The sequence below is a fragment of the Rhinichthys klamathensis genome, unplaced genomic scaffold (genome assembly GCF_029890125.1).
Source record: "Rhinichthys klamathensis goyatoka isolate OS25496 unplaced genomic scaffold, OSU_Roscu_1.1 h1tg000420l_1, whole genome shotgun sequence".
NCBI classification, from domain to species: domain Eukaryota; kingdom Metazoa; phylum Chordata; class Actinopteri; order Cypriniformes; family Leuciscidae; genus Rhinichthys; species Rhinichthys klamathensis.
The window spans coordinates 354,852-374,433 of NW_026606918.1; the positions used below are offsets into that span (position 1 = coordinate 354,852).

Below are 19,582 nucleotides of genomic sequence, written 5' to 3' on the forward strand. Positions count from 1 at the left end.
TCATACTGTCCACAATAATGAATTTTTTTTTTTTTTAAATGGTTTTAGTTCTAAACATTAGTTCTAAACATTTTACAAGATACCATATCATAAGCTGTCTATGGTACAGTGATGGATGGCAGAAACTCAGGTGAAGGCGGAGCTTACAGAAACAGCTGTAGGGTGTGGGTGTGGCAGCAAGAATTTAAGCAATTGACTCACAGCAAGATGAACAGCACTTGCAGAACATGAAGACATACAGTAGGACAGAGAAAATGATACTTTGGGAATAAAACACGGCAAAAACAGCCTATGACAAGAAGAAAAATGACCAAGTTTGGAAAATGAGAAATAGTTCCATTATTCTTCACACACAGAGATGACATGTAAGTTCATTGTTGTGTTTATAATATATATTACAGTAATATGCATAAATTATTTAACAATATACTGCATTATATATGTGTGAAAACGTATAACACTCAAAAGAGTTAGAGGATTGACTGGTCAGTAAATTAAGCTTATCTACATTTTCACTGGTTTAATTCTAGTGCAATTAAACCAAGAATTGAAATCCACTTTATCCTGAGCTCACATTCACCTTTGTACGTGATAGACTTTGTGGTGCGTCTATGATGTAAAGACAGCAATGCAGAGGAACAGGTTGAGTGACAGTCTGGTAGTCTCATACACAAGCTGAAATGCCACAGAAAGTATGTTCTGACAAAGTATGATAAATAGTAAGAGTGCAAGGCATGACCTTGTCACAATGTTTTTTATTAAAAAAAAAACTGTAGAGGTACATTGATGTTCTGCATGTGTCTGGCAGTTTTATCTTTTAAGCTTTCATTGATCACACATTTCATTGTTGTGACGACCAGTTTTTTTCTTCATTTTTTCATGCCAGTGTTATTTATAGAGGCAAAAGCTGTCATGATTTAATTGTAACAAATATGTAGCTGCTCAAATAGGATGGAACTCCATAACTGCTTATACTGTATATTTAATTGCTGAATAAATGTCAGATATGCACAAATTAACCAAATTTAGCTTTAAGACTGAAATTAAAAAGCATTGTGAAAACATACAAATGACTTGCTCACAATATATACACACTAGCAATGCATAACATTTTCTGCGAAACATGCATCAAACCACATGGTTAATCAATGTCGAACATTTACAGTCTGGTTTTATGTCTTTCAAAGAGAGCTGCCAAACTGAAGACATGTACTGCATGATTATGCCAAATGTTATCCTTACACTCATAAAACCCATAAGCTGATGCATATGAATAGTGTTGCACTTGAATTGCTGGATATCAGTTTACATATAGTGTTTTGAAGTAGGTGCTTTGCCATATCTCATTAATGGTGGTAATTTTTTTTTTGTTTCCTTTTTACAGAATGTCTATTTCAACCAACACAACATATCCATGCATACCAGGCTCTCTCTGTGGTAAGTGATGTGCTAGGTGCAATTGATTAGTTTTAGTCTCTCTCTGTACACTACCATTCAAAAGTTTAGTGTCAGTAAGATTTATTTTTTAAAGAAAATAATGTTTATTTAGCGAGGGTGCATTAAATTGATCACAAGTAACAGTGACGTTGTCACGGTGTGGTTGAAGCTATAGGAGGAAGCAGGATCCACATGCAGCACACTTTATTCAATAAACTGAAAACTTCACAAAGACTCAGACTAGGAACAGGAACAGGGCATCCAACATCAACAGGAACAACACAAGAACTCACAAGGACTGGACTAAAACACAGGGCTTAAATACAAGGCCAAACAAGCTAAACAAGATAACAAGGGGGCGTGGTATACATGAACACAAACGAGAAGCGGGAACACTGTGAACAGGACTGAACCAAAAGCACATAGACAGGGGGAACAAAGACAGACATTACAACAGACGTCTTGGTTACGGACACAGCGACCCCATTGATTTCAACGGAGAAAATTGAAGCCCGTTAAAAGCTGATAGCCAGGCGTACTGCACAGGCTCAAACTGAGCCTGTCACGTGAGCAACCTGTATGTCTTCTAGTAGCTGTGCCGAGTAAAATCTGAATAATTCCCTTCCGAATCTCACAGAGACGGAGAGACTGAGTATTAGCAGCCCGTTCTCACGGCAATTCGTACGAATTTTACGAGGTGGCTAATTGGTACTAATTCATACGACCTCACTCGTACAAATTCGTACGATTTTAGCTAATTCGTACATATTTTACGAGTTACCAAATTCGTATGAATTCGTACGAATGACCAACTCCTGACCCCACCCCTAAATCTACCCATCACGTGGGTTTGGACAAATCGTACAAATTCGTACGAGTGAGGTCGTATGAATTAGTACGAATTAGCCACCTTTTAATCACTCGTACGAATTCGTACAAATTGGTCGTGAGATAGCGTTGGTATTAGCTGTCCATGAGCTAGCAGCAGGATCAACTTTATGACTCTCTATTGGCTTCTCCCTCGACTTTATCGGACTTTATGCCTCCACGTCCCCCCGATTGCCTGCGAGCTTCTCCTCCTGTCTATACTGTAATTTCTCTACTGTGCGACGGAGAGTTGATTCGTTATGACGCAATCGTTAGCCTATTTTTTACAAAAACTGCTTCTACGGGGCCATAGCGTAAGATACAACACTGTAAAAAATGATCGTGATTTTAACGGTAAAACACTGTAAAAATGCTACAGTGAAAAACTGTTAATTGGTTAACAGAAAGTTTCCTTATTATATACGGTAAATAACTGTGATAACGGTACATTTAATTTAATTTTACTGTAAAATACCGTTAAATTTACAGTTTTTGGAAGTGAAAAAGAACAAGTCATTGTATAATTTACAGTGAAAAAATGTAAATTGACATTCCCACAATTCCCTGCGTGACACTTCACATTTGATGTATTTTGTTTTTAAATCACTGTTTCTTCATAATTTTCTTAGTTTTTTTCTAATCAGTTATGTACATTAGGGTTTTATGTTACATTTAATGTTGTTAAATTAATGCTTATTGCATTTTTTAAATTTCAACATGTTACCATGATGGTGTTTAATGTTTGTGTGAATGACACTGTGCAGCTTCTGTATATTAGTATTAACTCTCTTGTGGATGAGCTGCTTATGTTGAGCTTTGGTTGACCATTTGACTCTCATCACTGCTGTGATTGTTGGCTGTCAGTGTATTACAATGGAAAAAAACAGATATTAATACTTCAAAAGGTCAGTATATTAACATTATATAAGATAATGAAATACGGATTATCGCTGTAAAATTATATACGGTTAAAAGTTGTAAAACCTAAAACGTTGCTACCGTATTTTTAACAGGAAAACTCTGGTAACCACAGCTGCCAGGGTTTTCCTGTAAATTTAACGTTTTTTTTTTACAGTGAAGGTAATGGAGCCTTTTATACATTGTCGTGTTTCTTTAGAAATAAATATTGGACAAATGGAGTCTTTGGACGCCTCAGATGTAAAGTTATTCGCTGTCAAAGTGACGCCAAAATGAATGGGAGTCAATGGAATGCTAACAGCAGGTGAAGTTCTTGCATGCGTATTACGCAGAGGTGTAAAGTCCAAGTGATTGGACTTTTACTTTCTGAACCTGGACTTTACACCTCTGGTATTACGTGTTCAGTCTATAGCCGCATAGTGACATCGTTTTCGCAAACTCATGTGAACGGGGATTGTTTTGACAATGTTGTTGTCTGTACGTGAAAAACGCAAAGGAAAAACTTCTCTGTATTGAGTACATTGTTGTCATGTAAATGTACCCTATGTGTCACAGCCATCTTTCAGAAAGGGACCTGACTAATCTAAGGGTCCGTTTCCATGCCATTTTCAACTAAAAGCAGGAAGCTTTTTATGCATTTTGCCCATTCATTTACACAACAACAGTTTTTTGGGGGGCTGAAAATTGCAAACTGTTGAAAACGGGTTTCAAAGTTCAAGTTTTTGAAAATGATACCGTTATTGTCTCTGTGTAAATGAATTTGTGAAAACAGTTGTGTTCAGTCAATCGGCGCGTAGTGTTTCTTTACAAAGTGACCTTGCCGATTACTGGCCTGGCAGCATAATACAGCGTTTTTATTTCTTTTCGTGGATTTGTGTTGACGGGGATCGTTTTGTCATCCGTACGTGAAAAAAGCAAAGGAAAAACTTTTCTGTTTGTAGTACATCATTGTAGTACATCAATGTGGTGTAAACACCCTTAAACTAGAGATTTAAAAACTCATCATTTACACCAAATGCATAAAAAGAGCACTGTGATGTCATTGGTGTAGAGAGCAAGTGGGAGGAGACTAGAGCAATCAAGTTTGAGAGGGTGATCAGGTGTCCAATTACATAACACACCCTCAACTCTATCTGTGACCAAAACATGCCAGCACACAACACACAAAAAATCCAGCTTTCTAATCCCATTGTGTTTCTATTTTCCTTGCAGAGGTACTTTTTTATGAAGTGGAACTGATCGTCATTCCAGTGCTATTTCTCGTGGCCTTTCTTGCCACGCTGATCATTTTATTTGTGGTCAAATGCTCCCATAAGCCATCACAACTTTATGGACACCACAGAAATGAAAAAGATGACACACAACACCATTATAACACATACAGCCACCGTAACAGCAACAGACGGCACCTGCAAGGCATTGATGGTAGCTACGGCATCTGACTTTGTTATATACACCATATACTCAAGTCGTTGTATTCTGTTTATTTAAAGGTCTTCCGTTTCATGCATGATTGCAATGTTTATTTATAAGCCTTCCTGACCATGCATGAACCCTATTTTTATTTAAAGGGCTTTCCCTTTATGAGTGATCGCAATGTTTATTAATAGATTATCTAGTTCATTAATTATCAAACTGTTTATATACACAAGTCTCAATATACACCAAATTCTTTTAACAATTTTTTCATCTCTTAAACTTTTGATTTACTTTGCAACAACAGCTCCGGCTGAGCTGAACCCAATGGAACATGAGATTATTCCCATGACAGCCCAACCTCACCATGATATGCAGAATCCCCAGCCTGCAGTACCTCAGGACACCACTGTGAGGCATCCGGGCACCTTCCAGATGGTCTCTCCACTCGCCCCCACCTTCTCAGTGAAACAGGACAACTTCACTTTGCACAGAGCTGTCATGGACAGCCAGCCAGTCATTTTACGAATGCTTAAAGGTAAGGTTGGATCAGTGTTATTCTAGTATCATTTATAAACTATTATAGTCTGGATTCATATTTTTAGTTTTCATTTCAATTTTAGTTTAGGTTTTAGTCATTTTATATTTGATATCATTTTTATTCGTTTTTATTAGTTGTCCAGGTATGTCTGTCTGATCTGACCTTTAATATTTTTTTTTTAACTAAGTCTCAATCATCTAGTGAAATCAAATCAAATCAAATCACCTTGTAGAGTAGTCAGGCCACTGATCATGGGGTCGGTCATTTTAAGGGCTGTCTAAATTGCAAAATCCTTCCAGTGCACTGAAACATTCACTCCTTGAAAAAAGTCCCACAATGCACCATGAAAACCAGAGAGCATCGATGCTCACTATGTTTAGAATGTTGCTGGTTTGATTCTCTAAATGGATGCAGAATGGAGGGATAGACAGACAAGACGATAGATAGATAGATAGATAGATAGATAGATAGATAGATAGATAGATAGATAGATAGGTAGATAGGTAGATAGGTGGACATAGATAGGTGGATAGATGCAGAGAGATAGATGGACAGAGAGATAGATGGATAGATGGACAGAGAGATAGATGGATAGATGGATGAACAGAGAGATAGATGGACAGAGAGATGGACAGAGAGATAGACAGATAGATATATAGATGGACAGAGAGATACTGTATATAGATGGATGGATGGATAGATAAATGGACATAGTGACAGATATGTAAATAGATAGATAGATGGACAGAGATATATGGATAGATGGACAGAGAGATAGATAGATAGAGAGATGGATGGATTGATGGACAGATAGATAGAAAGATTGACAGAGAGATCGATGGACAGAGAGATCGATGGACAGATAGACAGACATACAGATAGATAGATAGATAGATAGATAGATAGATAGATAGATAGATAGATAGATAGATAGATAGATAGATAGATAGATAGTTTATGTATTGCACTTCATAAAGTGAACAATCTTACTTTCTACTCCAATTTTTCCCCAAACAGAATCAGCGAATGCCAGAGAGCTCCAGTCCTTTCTGGGGTTTTCCCACTTCCTTTCAGAGTTGGGATCGCATCCATCGCTGCCTAAAGTACTGGGGGTGGAGACTGTGCGCACACCCTTGACAATAGTGGTAGAACAGCTGGAACACGGAGACCTGCTGAGCTTCCTGTGGAGGTGCAGACAGGTACAGACTCAGAGAAAAAACTAGATTTCAGATTGCTAAATATGTCATAAACTGGCTTAACAAGTTTAGGTTTCTTTCCTGTTTGACATATTTCCTTTTGAAATAGGAACTTGGGTGTGGACCCAAATGGTATTGCGGAAGGATTATTCTTATCCTAGAGTTAATTTTATTGGACAAAAATGCTAGATGAGATCTGTTTTCCAAGAAAAGAAAGAACAACGTTTTGATTTCATTTGATAATTATAAAATAAGTAAATAATGTTTTTTTAAATGCTTGTATATTTATAATATTTTAAATTATTTAATTGTGTTGCGGCTTTTAATTCACATGTCTGTTAGCGTGTATGCAGAATCTTTATAGACACATTTTATAGAAATAAATATATAACATTTACACTACTGTACAAAAATTTGGGGTCAGCAAGATCAATAATTTTACTCAGCAAGGATGCATTAAATTTATCAAAAGTGACAGTCATTTAAAATTGTACAATTTTTTTTTTTATCACAGTTTAACATGTGACACTGAAGATTGGAGTAATGATGTTTTCCATCACAGGAATAAATTACATTTTAAAATATATTAAAATAGACACAAAAGTTTTTAAAATATAATAATATTTCACAATATTACTGTTTTTACTGTATTTTTAATCAAATAAATGCCTTAGTGAGCATAAGAGACTTCTTTTAAAAAATTATACCGACCCCAAACTATAAATAACCTCAAATCTAACAGACCTGATTTAAAAGCCACAAACGTTTGATATAAACATGACATGTCTTGCAATTACTGTAAAATATTGACATTAAACTCTCTGAATGCATTGATCAGTTATTGAACTAGAGGTGACCTGCGAATGAATGATGTAGAGGTTGTGTCATTATTACCGATGATCTCATTTGTAATGGATTGATTAAAAGTCAAACTGTAAGTTTAAACCTCACCTTTGTTTTGACAGACTGTAACTCTCTTTCACAGGACCACACAGGTCAGGCAGCACCGTGTGACATGACTGAAAAACGAATCTTTACCATGGGCGCTCAGATTGGATCTGCTCTGGTTAGATAACAAATCAGCTTGCAAGATATATACAATCATATTGACAATTCAGTTAAATCATGAAAGCCTGCCAATGTATAAAAGCATATAAATGAATGGAGAGTTTTTATGAGCCACTCAATGCATGCAGCTCATACTGTCAACTTCATAAATCAAAACGAGCCCTTTACTTTGTTTGACTCTGGCATGCATTAATCATGGACAGTCATGAGCACTGGAGCATTTATGATTTTACAATGTAAAATAAATATATTGTCACACCCAAGATCAAATGTTCTTGTTTTGACACAACCGGTCTTGATATTCCAGGAGTATCTGCATAGTAAGAATCACATCCATGGCAATGTGAGGGCTCGAAGTGTCCTGGTTGGTCAAGACCTGTCGGTCAAGCTGTGGGGTTTGGGTCCGGCATATCGCAGGCAATTGAGTGCAGGCTCTATAAAAGATGTGGAAGATATGGAAATGAGAAAGTGGCAAGCACCAGAGGTGTTGGGACAGCAACCTCTCCAACAAAGCAGTGACATGTGAGTTTACTTTCAGTCAAAGTTTTCTCAATGTTTCTCTGTCAATGATCTCTTTACATTGTATTCATTTCTATTTAATCCTCCATAGATGGTCCTTTGGCATTTTGCTCTATGAGATGGTGACTTTAGGTGAGTGTGCCTGTCATTAAATAAGACAATAATCACTCTTATTAATAGAGAAAGCTACAGTTTCATGGTTCCACTTCTATGAAAAAAAAAAACCCCAAACAAATTGGTTAAGTTGTCTAAAGCTTTTTTTTACCTCTTTGTTTCTAAACTCAGGAGATCCCCCCTTCCCCAACATCATGGCCAGGGAACTTCTGCAGCATTTCCAGAGAGAGAACACAATAACCAAACCCCCCAACTGCTCCAATACACTGTACGTCACTTTATCCTCACACATAAACAATTTTATGTAAAAAGCGTATGGTTCTACCATAGACTTCTACTGTTTTTAGATAAAGCTAATTATAAATATGATAGACTCACCCTAACCATGCAAACACTACCCCTAAAAGAAAATTAATATTTTTCATTAATATTATTATTATATTCTAGGATATTTTATACTATAGTATACCTCTCCACGCACATACAGATACCTTTAACTCTAGAGGAAAACTCTAGACCTTTTTCTCTTGAAGAAATCTCCACAATGCCTCCCAAAGACTGATATTAAAAGTCAAAAACCTCATTATGAACTCAAACATTTCTCATCAAATTCCCAAATTAATGGTCCACGTCGATTTTGTTGCTCCATACAAATATACTACATATGTAAACAATTTTGTCATTTTCAGATACATTTCTTCTAAGACATTTCAGGACAAAACATCTAAAACAAACAAATAAATGAAACATAACTGAGATCTCTATTAAAGGGATAGTTCACCCAAAAAGTACAATTCTGTCATCATTTACTCACCCCCAAGTTTCTTCTGCTGAACACAAAAGACGATAATTATTTGAAAGAATACGGGTAACCAAACAGTTGATGGGGCCCAATGACTTCCATATGGAGGGGGGAAAATGACAGTGGAAGTCAATTCGCCTTTGGCTAAGCCCCGCCCCCCTTAGTTACTGTTGCTACGTCTGACAAACAAACTTCATCTGGGCTCTGGTATCAACATGGCTTATGCTGTGACAGCTCTTCCTGCTGAAATTTTATCAAACTTTTATAAAGCGGCAAATAAAGTGTACGATAGAAGTAGGCAAAAGGGGCTGCAATATACGTTCGAAGGCTATATTCACGACATACAGGTGAAACGCAAGGAACAACAAGGCATCCAAATAGAGGCAAAAGCATACCGGTCACAGTCAAAAAATTAACCACCGCATATCCTACTAATCGAGACGGAGGCTGGGACTAACAATATCAAGGAGCAACACTGTTCATGCAAAGCTGGGTAGGTCTATTCACTTCTATAATCGTTATTACAAAGCAAACGGACTACGCGAGTATAACGTTGTATTTATTAGCAGCGTGTGCTAGACGACACTTGTCAGGATTTGACTTCGGTTTGGGAAGGGAAAAAAACTGACACCCCCCTCCAACCTCTCTGGGAAACGCGTATCTGTGTTACAAATGGCCCAGGCACAACGTTTAACCATATTTTTGATAAAACTACGACGGTAATAGCCTGCCGAGACCAAAAATATGAGACGCCTGTGTTAAAGTCAATGGAGCACTGTGAAAAAGTGTCGGACCTCTGTGGGAGCTCGTTCTTGGCTGCGCTGTGATTGGTCAATCTACATTCTAGGGTGTGGCTTAGCCAAAGGCGAATTGGGGCCAATCAACTGGTTGGTTACCGACTTTCTTCAAAATATCTTACTTTGAGTTTAGCAGAAGAAAGAAATTCATACAGGTTTGGAACAACTTGGGGGTGGGTAAATGATGACAGAATTGTACTTTTTGGGTGAACTATCCCTTTAAGTCTCCTGAGAGGGACTCGCTATAAAAACAACAACTTCTGAGCAATAGTTCTATATTAAAGGACAACTATGTGATCAGACACTGTCTAAACTGTAAACTTATTAGTCAACACTAATCTATTTTATTCTGATGGCCACTATAATATGAACTAACAAAGTGACATTTGTTCTCTAGATATTCTATTATCGAGTCCTGCTGTCGGTGGAAACCAAAGAAGCGAGTCTTATTGGCTGAGCTGATCAGAAAGCTTCAATCAGGAGAGAGAAGCGCCAATGATCAGGCAGTGCTGCGAGTGTCTGAGCCGCTGGACATGGAGAAATACATGCGTGAAGCGGGCTATGGAGACTCCTTCAACTCTGCTGCCATCTAATGTTCCTTTTATGTGTCACTTAACTGTGACAGATAGTAACACACCACTGTCAAATTTAAAGAACACTATCACCTCATAAAGCCTGTGTTATTCAGGACGTTACATTGGATAAAGCTTAATTGTAACGCAAATGAGAAGATACAGTATGTAATGTAGAATATTCACAAGTTGGAAGATTGTGTCATAGCAGGCCTACACATAAATATGCAGCGACAAAAGCTCGAATGTAAAGTGTGTTAGCAGCATAATGAATGCATCAAATTAAATTCACTTGGTCCAGAGTGTAAAAAAAAACACACGCACCCACAAACAAATTGTGTCTAGTAGCCTACTGGTGGTATTACGATTTAATTTACCATTATATTTATTTGGGATGGAATGGATTATATATCGTACCATTATGATCGGTATTCCTCTAATTCAAATAATAAGACTTTAAGTTATATTATTGTTATATTTATTGGTAACTCGAGTTTATTGTTTATTAAAATACACTGTATTTATTAATGTTTTTTTTTTTTCACTATTTACTTTTGTCATCATTAGTGCACATTCGTAATGGTCACCGGCTTAAAACAAAACTGTAAAAAATGTGGTTTTCCACTTACTTGAACATCTTGAATCCCGGGAGACTGCAGAGGCTATATAATTACCCTTCAATAATTTGGATTTTGTCTAAATATGAAAATTTCTCTTACCTGTCGTTAACCAGGAGCAGGATTAATGACGCATTATTAGAGTGATCTGATTGGCTTCAAAGGTCATCTTTGATTATGATTGGTTAGTCGGACTGACGCAAACGGATGCAAATGACCCTGCCTAATTTGAATATCCACTTTTTTCCTTGCTAACCTGATTTGAAAGGGGTCCGTGAACCTTCGGACAATTTATCCGAAGATACACAGTCCGAAAGAAATATACTGATGATTATGGACATCTGTTTTATGCACATTGGTAAATCGGATGTAGGCCTATACTATTAACTGTATTTAGGAAACAGGCGAACAAAGTAATTTAGACTATTTATTCACAAAATAATACAACAACTGTACACAGTAGCCTACCACTCATGATTTTGATACACATTCAGGAAAAGCCACCATAAAATATACAAATGTCAAAACATCAACCTTTCTGTTTAGCACACTCTTTTTGACTTGCAATTACATCAATTACACCATTCAACACAGAAACATTAACCTAGGTATTTACAGGGTGATGCTCTTCTTACTCTGTACAGTAAGCAACTATGTGTTGTGTACATTATGCACAGTAAAGGTACAGTATGTGAAAGGCATTAACAGTTATTAAGATGGTTGTCTTAGTTAGTGTTAGAAGAGGGCTGGGTCAATGTAAAGCTGCTCTGGAGCGCTGGAATACAACCGCAGTGCACTACTGCCAGAGGAATGTTGTCTTTCTTGCACTTTTTTTTTTTTTTTTAGTTTCTCTCTGTGCAACACATACGTGATCACAAAACACAGGAGTGGGAAAAGCAGTTCTTCATATTACCCCTGGCCAATAAAGGTGCTTATTAATAAATACTTTCACATTGAATATCTAGACAAAAATAGTAACACATAAGCGATGGCAGCATAAAGCATCTATCAATTCGACTTACATGATAGAAATTATTGACAAAGTAAAAAATAAATATAAATAAATACAGTATATGCTCTCTTGGAAAGGGACTCAAACAAAGTGTCGGAAAGTGCATAACTACAGTCAGACGTTTATTTAAATCAAGTGAGACTTCTCTCACTACTCTGTCAAACCTCAAAGTGAGTCAGTGCAGCACATATGTAACGCTGGTACACTAAAACACAGGAAATTCAATAGCATTATTAATGGTCATAATCTAGCAAACTTCCTCCCTGATCACATCATTTGCTAAAAATCTTTATCGCGGATATCTGAAATGTGGACATGTCTGGTTATTGATGGCGTATACAGTACAATTCATTGAACACCGGTCAGTCCTTTTGCGTCCTCTACAATGCAACCTTTACTGTGATTTTAGATGAATGAGTGACTTTTTTATCTGAAGTTTTTTTCTTTAAATGTATTATTTTTGGCAGTAAACTAGCGATTTTATTCTTGGCATAAGCTTTATTAGCTAAGCACTTCCTATAAATATAAATATTGTTAATTAATCTTCTAATTAAATAGATGTTTTAAGTGTTTTGGATAAATGGTAGTAGTGATTTGAAGTAATGAAAACGTATATATCTGTATATACATTATATATCATACAAAATGAACATCGTCAGTGCAAAAACCTTTAGATTATAATGATCACCAACTATCATTCCAAGGAAAAACACTTTGGTTTTTCTAAAAGCAAGAAACTGAGGTTTGACAGTTGAAAATGGTGAGTGAATTATGTATTAATTATGTAATATTATGTAATAATTCCCTTTTTCAGTTCGATTTGATATTGGAAACTGTCCTATTTGATAATTCACATTAAAACTGCACAAAAAACTCACAAACAGGAATAAATGAGCAATAAAAGGATAAAACCATTAAAACGAATCAATATTGCACCAAACCATCAATTGTCAAACTACACAATAATATAAGCTCATGTGCTATGAGCTCTCGTATCCTTTCATAGAGGTGATCTGTAACATTCCAATGTGGTTCTGTTCTTAATCTGTTTACCCTAAATAATCTCTTTTCAGTAAATAACCTCTAATATTATATTTCTATCTTCAGTGATACATGTCATGGCTTTAATCATATTTAGCTATATAGTTACACTATTTTTTAGATGGTGGAATTATTTTTCTCCTCTTTACTAGAATCTACCAGTGGCTGGGTAACTGAGCTAGGTTTCCCTTCCACCTTTGCGGCATCAGATGAGCTGGGCCCATGTTCTGTGGAAGATTTGGAAGCTGCCACCAACGGGACTTTCTCTTTGACCGGAGAGGCGGGAAGTGCGAGTCTGCCTGGCTCCTCCACAGAGGTGGCAGCCGGAGGCGGAGACCCACTAAAACCACAGGCGATCTCATCGAAAGTTCGCCCTTTGGTCTCTGGAACTTTGAAGTACGTAAAGATGAAGAAGAAGATGAGGAAGATCATGAATATAATGAAGACATATGGCCCACACAGCTCCTGTAATTCACAAAGAAAAAAGTTAATTCTGATATTGTGCACACATTTTAACACAAAATAAGATTACAATAACCCTAGTCATGTGATAAAAATATATTAAAATAGGGAAATTATTTCAAAACTTTATTATAATGGGTTAGATTAAAGTTATTTTAAATTTCATAAAGTTCATAGATGAGGGATTTAAAAAAAATCTATGAATGTTTAATTGGAAAGTTGGTTCTCTTTCATAGGTTCACTCAACGCTGCGGAAAGCGCAGTCGGATATCCTCTGGATGTGCCGATTGCCTGAAGCCCTATAGAATCACGCCAATTCATTGGCTGATGGCGCTCACGCAAAGCTGGCTCCGCCCCGACGCTCTTACGTCGTAGCATGATGAACGCGCGCGCGCCATCCTCTCCTCAGATTTCTCTGCCCTACACGAAGCGGTCACATCTTGCACATCGTTCGGTTTTTCTGAGCCCGAATTCTTCAAATTCAACTTCAGCTTTCATCTCGACACTTCAGCGACTGGTATAAGTGGAACTCTGTTCTCCTTACAGTGAAGTGTCATGGATTATCGACGCTGCTCTCCGCCATGCGTTCGTTTTATCTCGAACAACGACCCTCACAGTAAGTGTGTTAAATGTATGGGTTTTTCGCATGCGCGTGAGGCTGTATTAGGATTGTCAAAATGTAAATTTTGTGACAATCTCCTTCTCAAAACCCTCCGCTCTAGACTCACGGTTTTTGAGAAGGAGTCATTCGTTCCCCCCTGTCGCGCTCCCGAGACTGCTGGGCTCGGATGTTGAGCTCGAGGATATTGAGTACGAGCAGACGGGCCTCGCCCTTTCTCTCCCTCCCTCTCGCGAGCACGCACGTGGCGCGGTTGAATTCGCGCATGATTATTTATGCCCCAGCCCGGGAGCCCGTGAATCGGTTTCTTTCGGTCTGGATGACGTGATTTACACTGCAGCCTCCGACTCCGAGGATTTCGGGCCTGCTTTGGCTGATGACGTTATCCCGCCTAGCGGCCAGGACACGCGGCCTACTCCGGCCTACACTGAGCTTATTGACGTGCTGTCGCGCGCTACAGAGAAGCTCTCTATTGACTGGCCTGATGAGCCCCGCGAGTCTCAATCGTCCAAACTCGACGAGAGGTTCCTACGTGGCCCTAATTCTAGGCCAGAGCGAAGAAAGCTGCCCCTTTTCAGTGATCTGCATCACGAGATCTCCAGATCCTGGAAGCAGCCTTTCTCCGCACGCCTAACTAATGCGGCAGCCGCTGACTTCACCAACCTTGTGGGTTTTGTGGAGCAGGGTTATTCCGCTATTCCAGCGGTCGAGGACACGCTGGCTTACCACCTCGCCCCATCGTCTGCACCGTCCTGGAAGGCGCGTCCCCTTCTTCCTTCCAAGGCTTGTAGGACTACTTCCTCCCTTATTGGGAAGTCTTACATGGCGGCTGGTCAAGCAGGCATGGCCCTGCATACCATGACCATCCTTCAAGCCTACCAAGCGGACGTCTTGAAGGACATGGATGAAGAAGAGGGACTGACGCCCGAAGCTGTCAAAGAGCTTCGCAAAGCCACAGATCTGGCCCTAAGAGCCACCAAACTCACTGCTCGGGCTGTAGATCCGAGACAAGGATAAGAGTTTCCTCCTGGATGCCCCTATCTCCCACTCAGGTCTTTTCGGGGAGGCGGTCAACACGGTGGTTGAGAAGTTCCGCACCGCTAAGTCTCAGTCAGCCGCGTTCAGGCAGTTTATGCCCAGGAGGGTCAGAGGGCCAAGAGACTCCAACCCTCCCCCTTCTCAAACCCGAGAACGCTCTGCTCATAGGGCTGAATTCCCTACTAGCAGGAGTGACCCGGCTCACCACCCACCAACTACGGTCTGGGGAGCCCGAGGTCGTCCATTTCCCCGCCAGTGCCCTCACAAGCGCCTTCAGCTGAAGCGGTCCAACAAATCGGCCGCTCCAGCCTCCTCGAGCCGTTCCTGACCCGCAGGTCAGAAGGAGGAGAGCCTTACCAGATCTACGAGGTTGGGACAGACCGCGCAAGCGTTTCTGCCCTCCTCCAGCCGGCTCTCCTCATCCAACCCTGTCACCTTCGCCACCCAGCGTGTTTCGAAGTGCAGGTCCTGTTTCACTCTCTTCACCCAGTCCGGCGCAGGAGGAAGGAGACGCGTCTTGCTGTCTCGCCTCGCTCCCGGTGCACGTTACACCCGCCAATCGCTTCCTCGGAGACACAGTTCGTTTTCCTCTGGAGCAGGCGGACCCAGTTACTTCTATCCAGGTGGTGGTACCCCCCAGTACGTGTCAGGACGCCAAGCGCTCTCCTCCACGGTCAACCGCACCTCCCCATGGGAACCAGCGCGACACCCTACCTCAGGTATGTCCCTTGCACTGCAATACTCCTCTCCCTCTATCACATTTCGTTCAAGAATGGGAGCGTTTACCAGGGGTATCGCCTTGGATCCTTCGCACAATTCGGCTCGGCTACACGCTTCAGTTTTGTCGCAACTCCCCCTGCTTCAACGGGGTCTTTCCTACTGTAGTCGAAAGCGCCGCTCAGGCTTCTGTACTACAGCAGGAGATTTCATCCCTTCTGTTGAAGGGGGCGATAGAAGAGATTCCTTCGGGGGAAGTCGAACAGGTCTTCTACAGCCGTTACTTCCTGGTCCCGAAGAAGGGAGGCGGCCTGCGGCCGATACTAGATCTTCGCCGGTTGAATTTCTCTCTTTACAAAGGGAAATTCAAAATGTTGACGCTGAAGGCCATCATATCTCATATCCGGCTGGGGGACTGGTTCGTGACAGTAGACCTCAAGGATGCTTATTTCCACATCCAGGTCGTACGGCGACACAGGAAGTTCCTCAGGTTCGCCTTTGGAGAAAAAGCGTACCAGTACAGGGTCCTCCCCTTTGGCCTTGCTCTAGCGCCAAGGACGTTCACAAAGTGTATGGATGCTGCTCTGGCCCCGCTGCGGCTCCAGGGCATCCATATACTCAACTACCTGGACGATTGGCTCCTTTTAGCCCACTCCAGAGAGTTGGTGACTCACCACAGGGACATTGTGCTCCGTCATATTCAGTCTCTCTGTTTGAGGTTCAATACGGAGAAGAGCGTTCTTACTCCAGCTCAGAACACGGTTTTCTTGGGGGTACGCATGGACTCCGTTCTTATGCAGGCCCGTTTGGCTCCTGCACGGATTTCCAGTCTGGTGACATGTCTGTCCCGCTTTGCACTAGGCCAGCATGTTTTCCGTGAGCACCTGCCGCAGACTTCTGGGCCTTATGGCCGCGGTCTCCCCTGTGCTTCCTCTGGGGCTACTCCACATGAGACCTTTTCTGTGGTGGATGAAGCTCTCAGGGGCTCGGCCCACGGGGCCAGCCCTTCGCCTATTGAAGGTGTCGCGCAGTTGCTTTCGCGCCCTGTCAATCTGGCGGGACCCCCTCTTCCTTCAGAAAGGAGTCGGTATGGGTGCGGTATTCCGTCGCCAGATGGTTACGACGGATGCCTCTCTGACCGGCTGGGGAGCGGTTTTCGAGGGCAGGCCAGCGTGTGGGGTTTGGACTGGCGAGACCCTCTCATGGCACATAAACAGCTTGGAGCTGAGGGCTGTCTTCCTGGCTCTTTGCCACTTTCTCCCTTTCCTCGAAGGACACCATGTCATTGTCAGAACGGACAATATGGCAGTAGTGTCCCATGTAAACAGACAGGGGGGTTCACGATCGCGCACCCTAGACAGGCATGCGCGTCACCTTCTCCTGTGGTCCCAGGACAAGTTCCTCTCTCTGAGAGCAGTTCATGTCCCAGGGATTCTGAATCTCGCAGCAGATTTTCTGTCGAGGCAGAAGCTCAGGTCTGGGGAATGGATGTTGAACAGCCAGACGGTGGCCCTGATCTGGGAGGTGTTCGGGAAAGCGGAAGTGGACCTCTTTGCATCTCAGGAGTCGTCCCAATGCCCGCTTTGGTTCTCTCTGAGCCCTCCAGCTCCGTTGGGGATAGATGCGTTCGCCCACCCTTGGCCGATGCAGAAACTGTATGCCTTCCCGCCCATCAAGCTGATTCAGGCGGTTCTGTCCAGAGTGAGGGAGAGCGGAGTCCGCCTCCTTCTGGTAGCCCCATTCTGGCCGTCCCAGCCATGGTTTTCGGAGCTGATCCCTCTGTTGGAATCCTCCCCCTGGGAGATCCCGGTCAGGGAGGACCTGCTTTCCCAGCTTCAGGGCAGGATATGGCATCCTCGCCCCGACATTTGGAAGCTGTACGTTTGGCCTTTTAGAGGCCGTTAGCTTTAAGCTTTGATCTCCCAACCGACGTTCAGGAGACCATTGCGAATGTAGTAGGCTCAGTAGGCTCAGTGCTGGAATTCCTGCAGGAAAAGTCCGGAGCGGCCGCTACCACTCTCAGAGTATATGTCGCAGCTATAGCCGCTCATAGAGAATCAGATGAGATTCCCTTGGGGAAACTGAGGTTAGTTTCGGCCTTCATGCGTGGGGTTAGGCGCCTGAAACCGGCTCGCCCCCCTAGTGTTCCCTCGTGGGACCTGTCAGTCGTCCTGGAGGGTTTGACAGAGGCTCCCTTCGAGCCCTTGGAGTCAGCCCTTGAGCGGATTCTGACTCTTAAGGTTGCTCTTTTGTTAGCTTTATCTTCACTAAAGCGGATGGGGGATTTGCAGGCTCTCTCTATTAGTGAGTCATGCTTGGACTTGGCTCCTGGCCTGATTAGGGTTACCTTGAGGCCGAGGTCGGGGTATGTACCCAAGATTCTTTCCACGGCGTTCCGCTCTCAGGTTGTTAACCTTAATGCTTTCCACCCTCCTCCTTTTGCCTCTGAGGAAGAAAGGAAACTTACTTGCTCTGCCCGGTCCGTTCTTTGAAGTTGTATGTAGATCGCTCAGGCGGTTGGAGGAAATCAAACCAGCTCTTGGTATGTTTTGGTGCTGGCCGCCGCGGGCTTGCAGCATCAAAGCAGAGGATTTTCCACTGGGTAACGGACGCTATTTCGCTGGCTTACGAGGTGCGTGGTTTGCCTTCACCTCTTAGCATCAGAGCACATTCCACCAGAAGTGTGGCTTCCTCTCAAGCTCTCTTTAGAGGGGCCCTCTTGGAAGACATTTGTGTGGCGGCAGGTTGGTCCTCTCCGCACACCTTTGTGAGGTTCTATAATTTAGATCTTGACATGACTCCAGGTTCCCAGGTTCTATCTGCTTGAACCTATCATGGTTGTTATTATTATTTGGTCTGGTACCAGTCATGGCAGCGCTTAGCTTGGCAAGTTTGGTATTTCGTTCCCACTGCGCTTTCCGCAGCGTTGAGTGAACCTATGAAAGAGAACGTCTCTGGTTACTTACGTAACCTTTGTTCTCTGAATAGGGAACGAGAAGCTGCGTTCGCTGCCAAGCTCCTCGCGCTGCCGACAGTTTTTCTTTTCGGCAGAGAAATCTGAGGAGAGGATGGCGCGCGCGCGTTCATCATGCGACGACGTAAGAGCGTCGGGGCGGAGCCAGCTTTGCGCGAGCGCCATCAGCCAATGAATTGGCGTGATTCTATAGGGCTTCAGGCAATCGGCACATCCAGAGGATATCCCACTGCGCTTTCCGCAGCGTCTCGTTCCCTATTCAGAGAACATAGGTTACGTAAGTAACCAGAGACGTTTTCCATACAAAATTATTCATAGTTTTACTTTAAAAACAATACAGTAGTTTTAAGTGGTTAACATAACGGCAATTGATTTTAATGGTGCAGTAAGCAATTTTTTGAAAAAACACTGTTGAAAAGTGGATCAGGCCGAGCACCAAAACACACTTGTAGCCAATTAGCAGTAAGGGGCGTATACACGCATGGTGGGGGAGAAAAGAGAGCTCAGTGTACAAGACAGACACCAGCAGAACAACTATAAAAAGAGAGAGATGGCAAAAACAGTGGAACAATGGAAAACACAAAAGAGAAAAAGGCCAGGGGAATATAACTTTAAAAAGAAGGGTTACAACCAGGCAAGAAGAAGGACCCACATTGATATGGAAGAAGCTTGGAGAGACCTAAGTATGAAGGCCTGAAAACAGACGCAGAGGTTTTTCTTCTCGATACGTGAGTAACGTTGGTTTTGCTGTGTTTAACAGAACTAAGATATGCTTTCTTTAGCTTGAATATACTCGAGTGTCATCTTTGCTTGTTTGTTCATTTGCACTTGCACATTTGTTTTTTGGGATGGAAG

The 19,582-nt window shown here is 41.7% G+C and overlaps 2 protein-coding genes across 2 annotated transcripts in view; one reads left to right on the plus strand and one right to left on the minus strand.

Annotated features, from left to right (window-relative positions):
• The first annotated feature begins 202 nt into the window (after nt 1-202).
• On the plus strand, nt 203-10,446 carry styk1a (serine/threonine/tyrosine kinase 1a). Its single transcript, XM_056235365.1, has 10 exons — nt 203-365; nt 1,385-1,437; nt 4,435-4,647; nt 4,946-5,176; nt 6,197-6,378; nt 7,361-7,441; nt 7,751-7,965; nt 8,054-8,094; nt 8,248-8,344; nt 10,073-10,446. The coding sequence occupies exons 2-10, from the start codon at nt 1,386-1,388 to the stop codon at nt 10,266-10,268; spliced, it is 1,308 nt and encodes a 435-aa protein (XP_056091340.1). The 5' UTR covers nt 203-365; nt 1,385; the 3' UTR covers nt 10,269-10,446.
• Nucleotides 10,447-12,671: 2,225 nt separating this feature from the next.
• slc2a3a (solute carrier family 2 member 3a) overlaps nt 12,672-19,582 on the minus strand; it is a 33,670-nt gene continuing 26,759 nt past the window's right edge. Inside the window, exon 11 of the mRNA XM_056235356.1 lies at nt 12,672-13,382. Coding sequence (XP_056091331.1) covers nt 13,035-13,382 — 348 coding nt within the window. The 3' untranslated portion in view covers nt 12,672-13,034. The remainder of the gene's footprint in view (nt 13,383-19,582) is intronic.

Bases quoted from the DNA above. Each gene is read 5' to 3' on its own strand.
- styk1a (XM_056235365.1), top strand. From the start codon at position 1,386: ATGTCTATTTCAACCAACACAACATATCCATGCATACCAGGCTCTCTC. The intron at 1,438-4,434 runs GTAAGTGATGTG...TTTTCCTTGCAG, and splicing joins CATACCAGGCTCTCTCTGTG to AGGTACTTTTTTATGAAGTG. The intron at 5,177-6,196 runs GTAAGGTTGGAT...TTCCCCAAACAG, and splicing joins CATTTTACGAATGCTTAAAG to AATCAGCGAATGCCAGAGAG.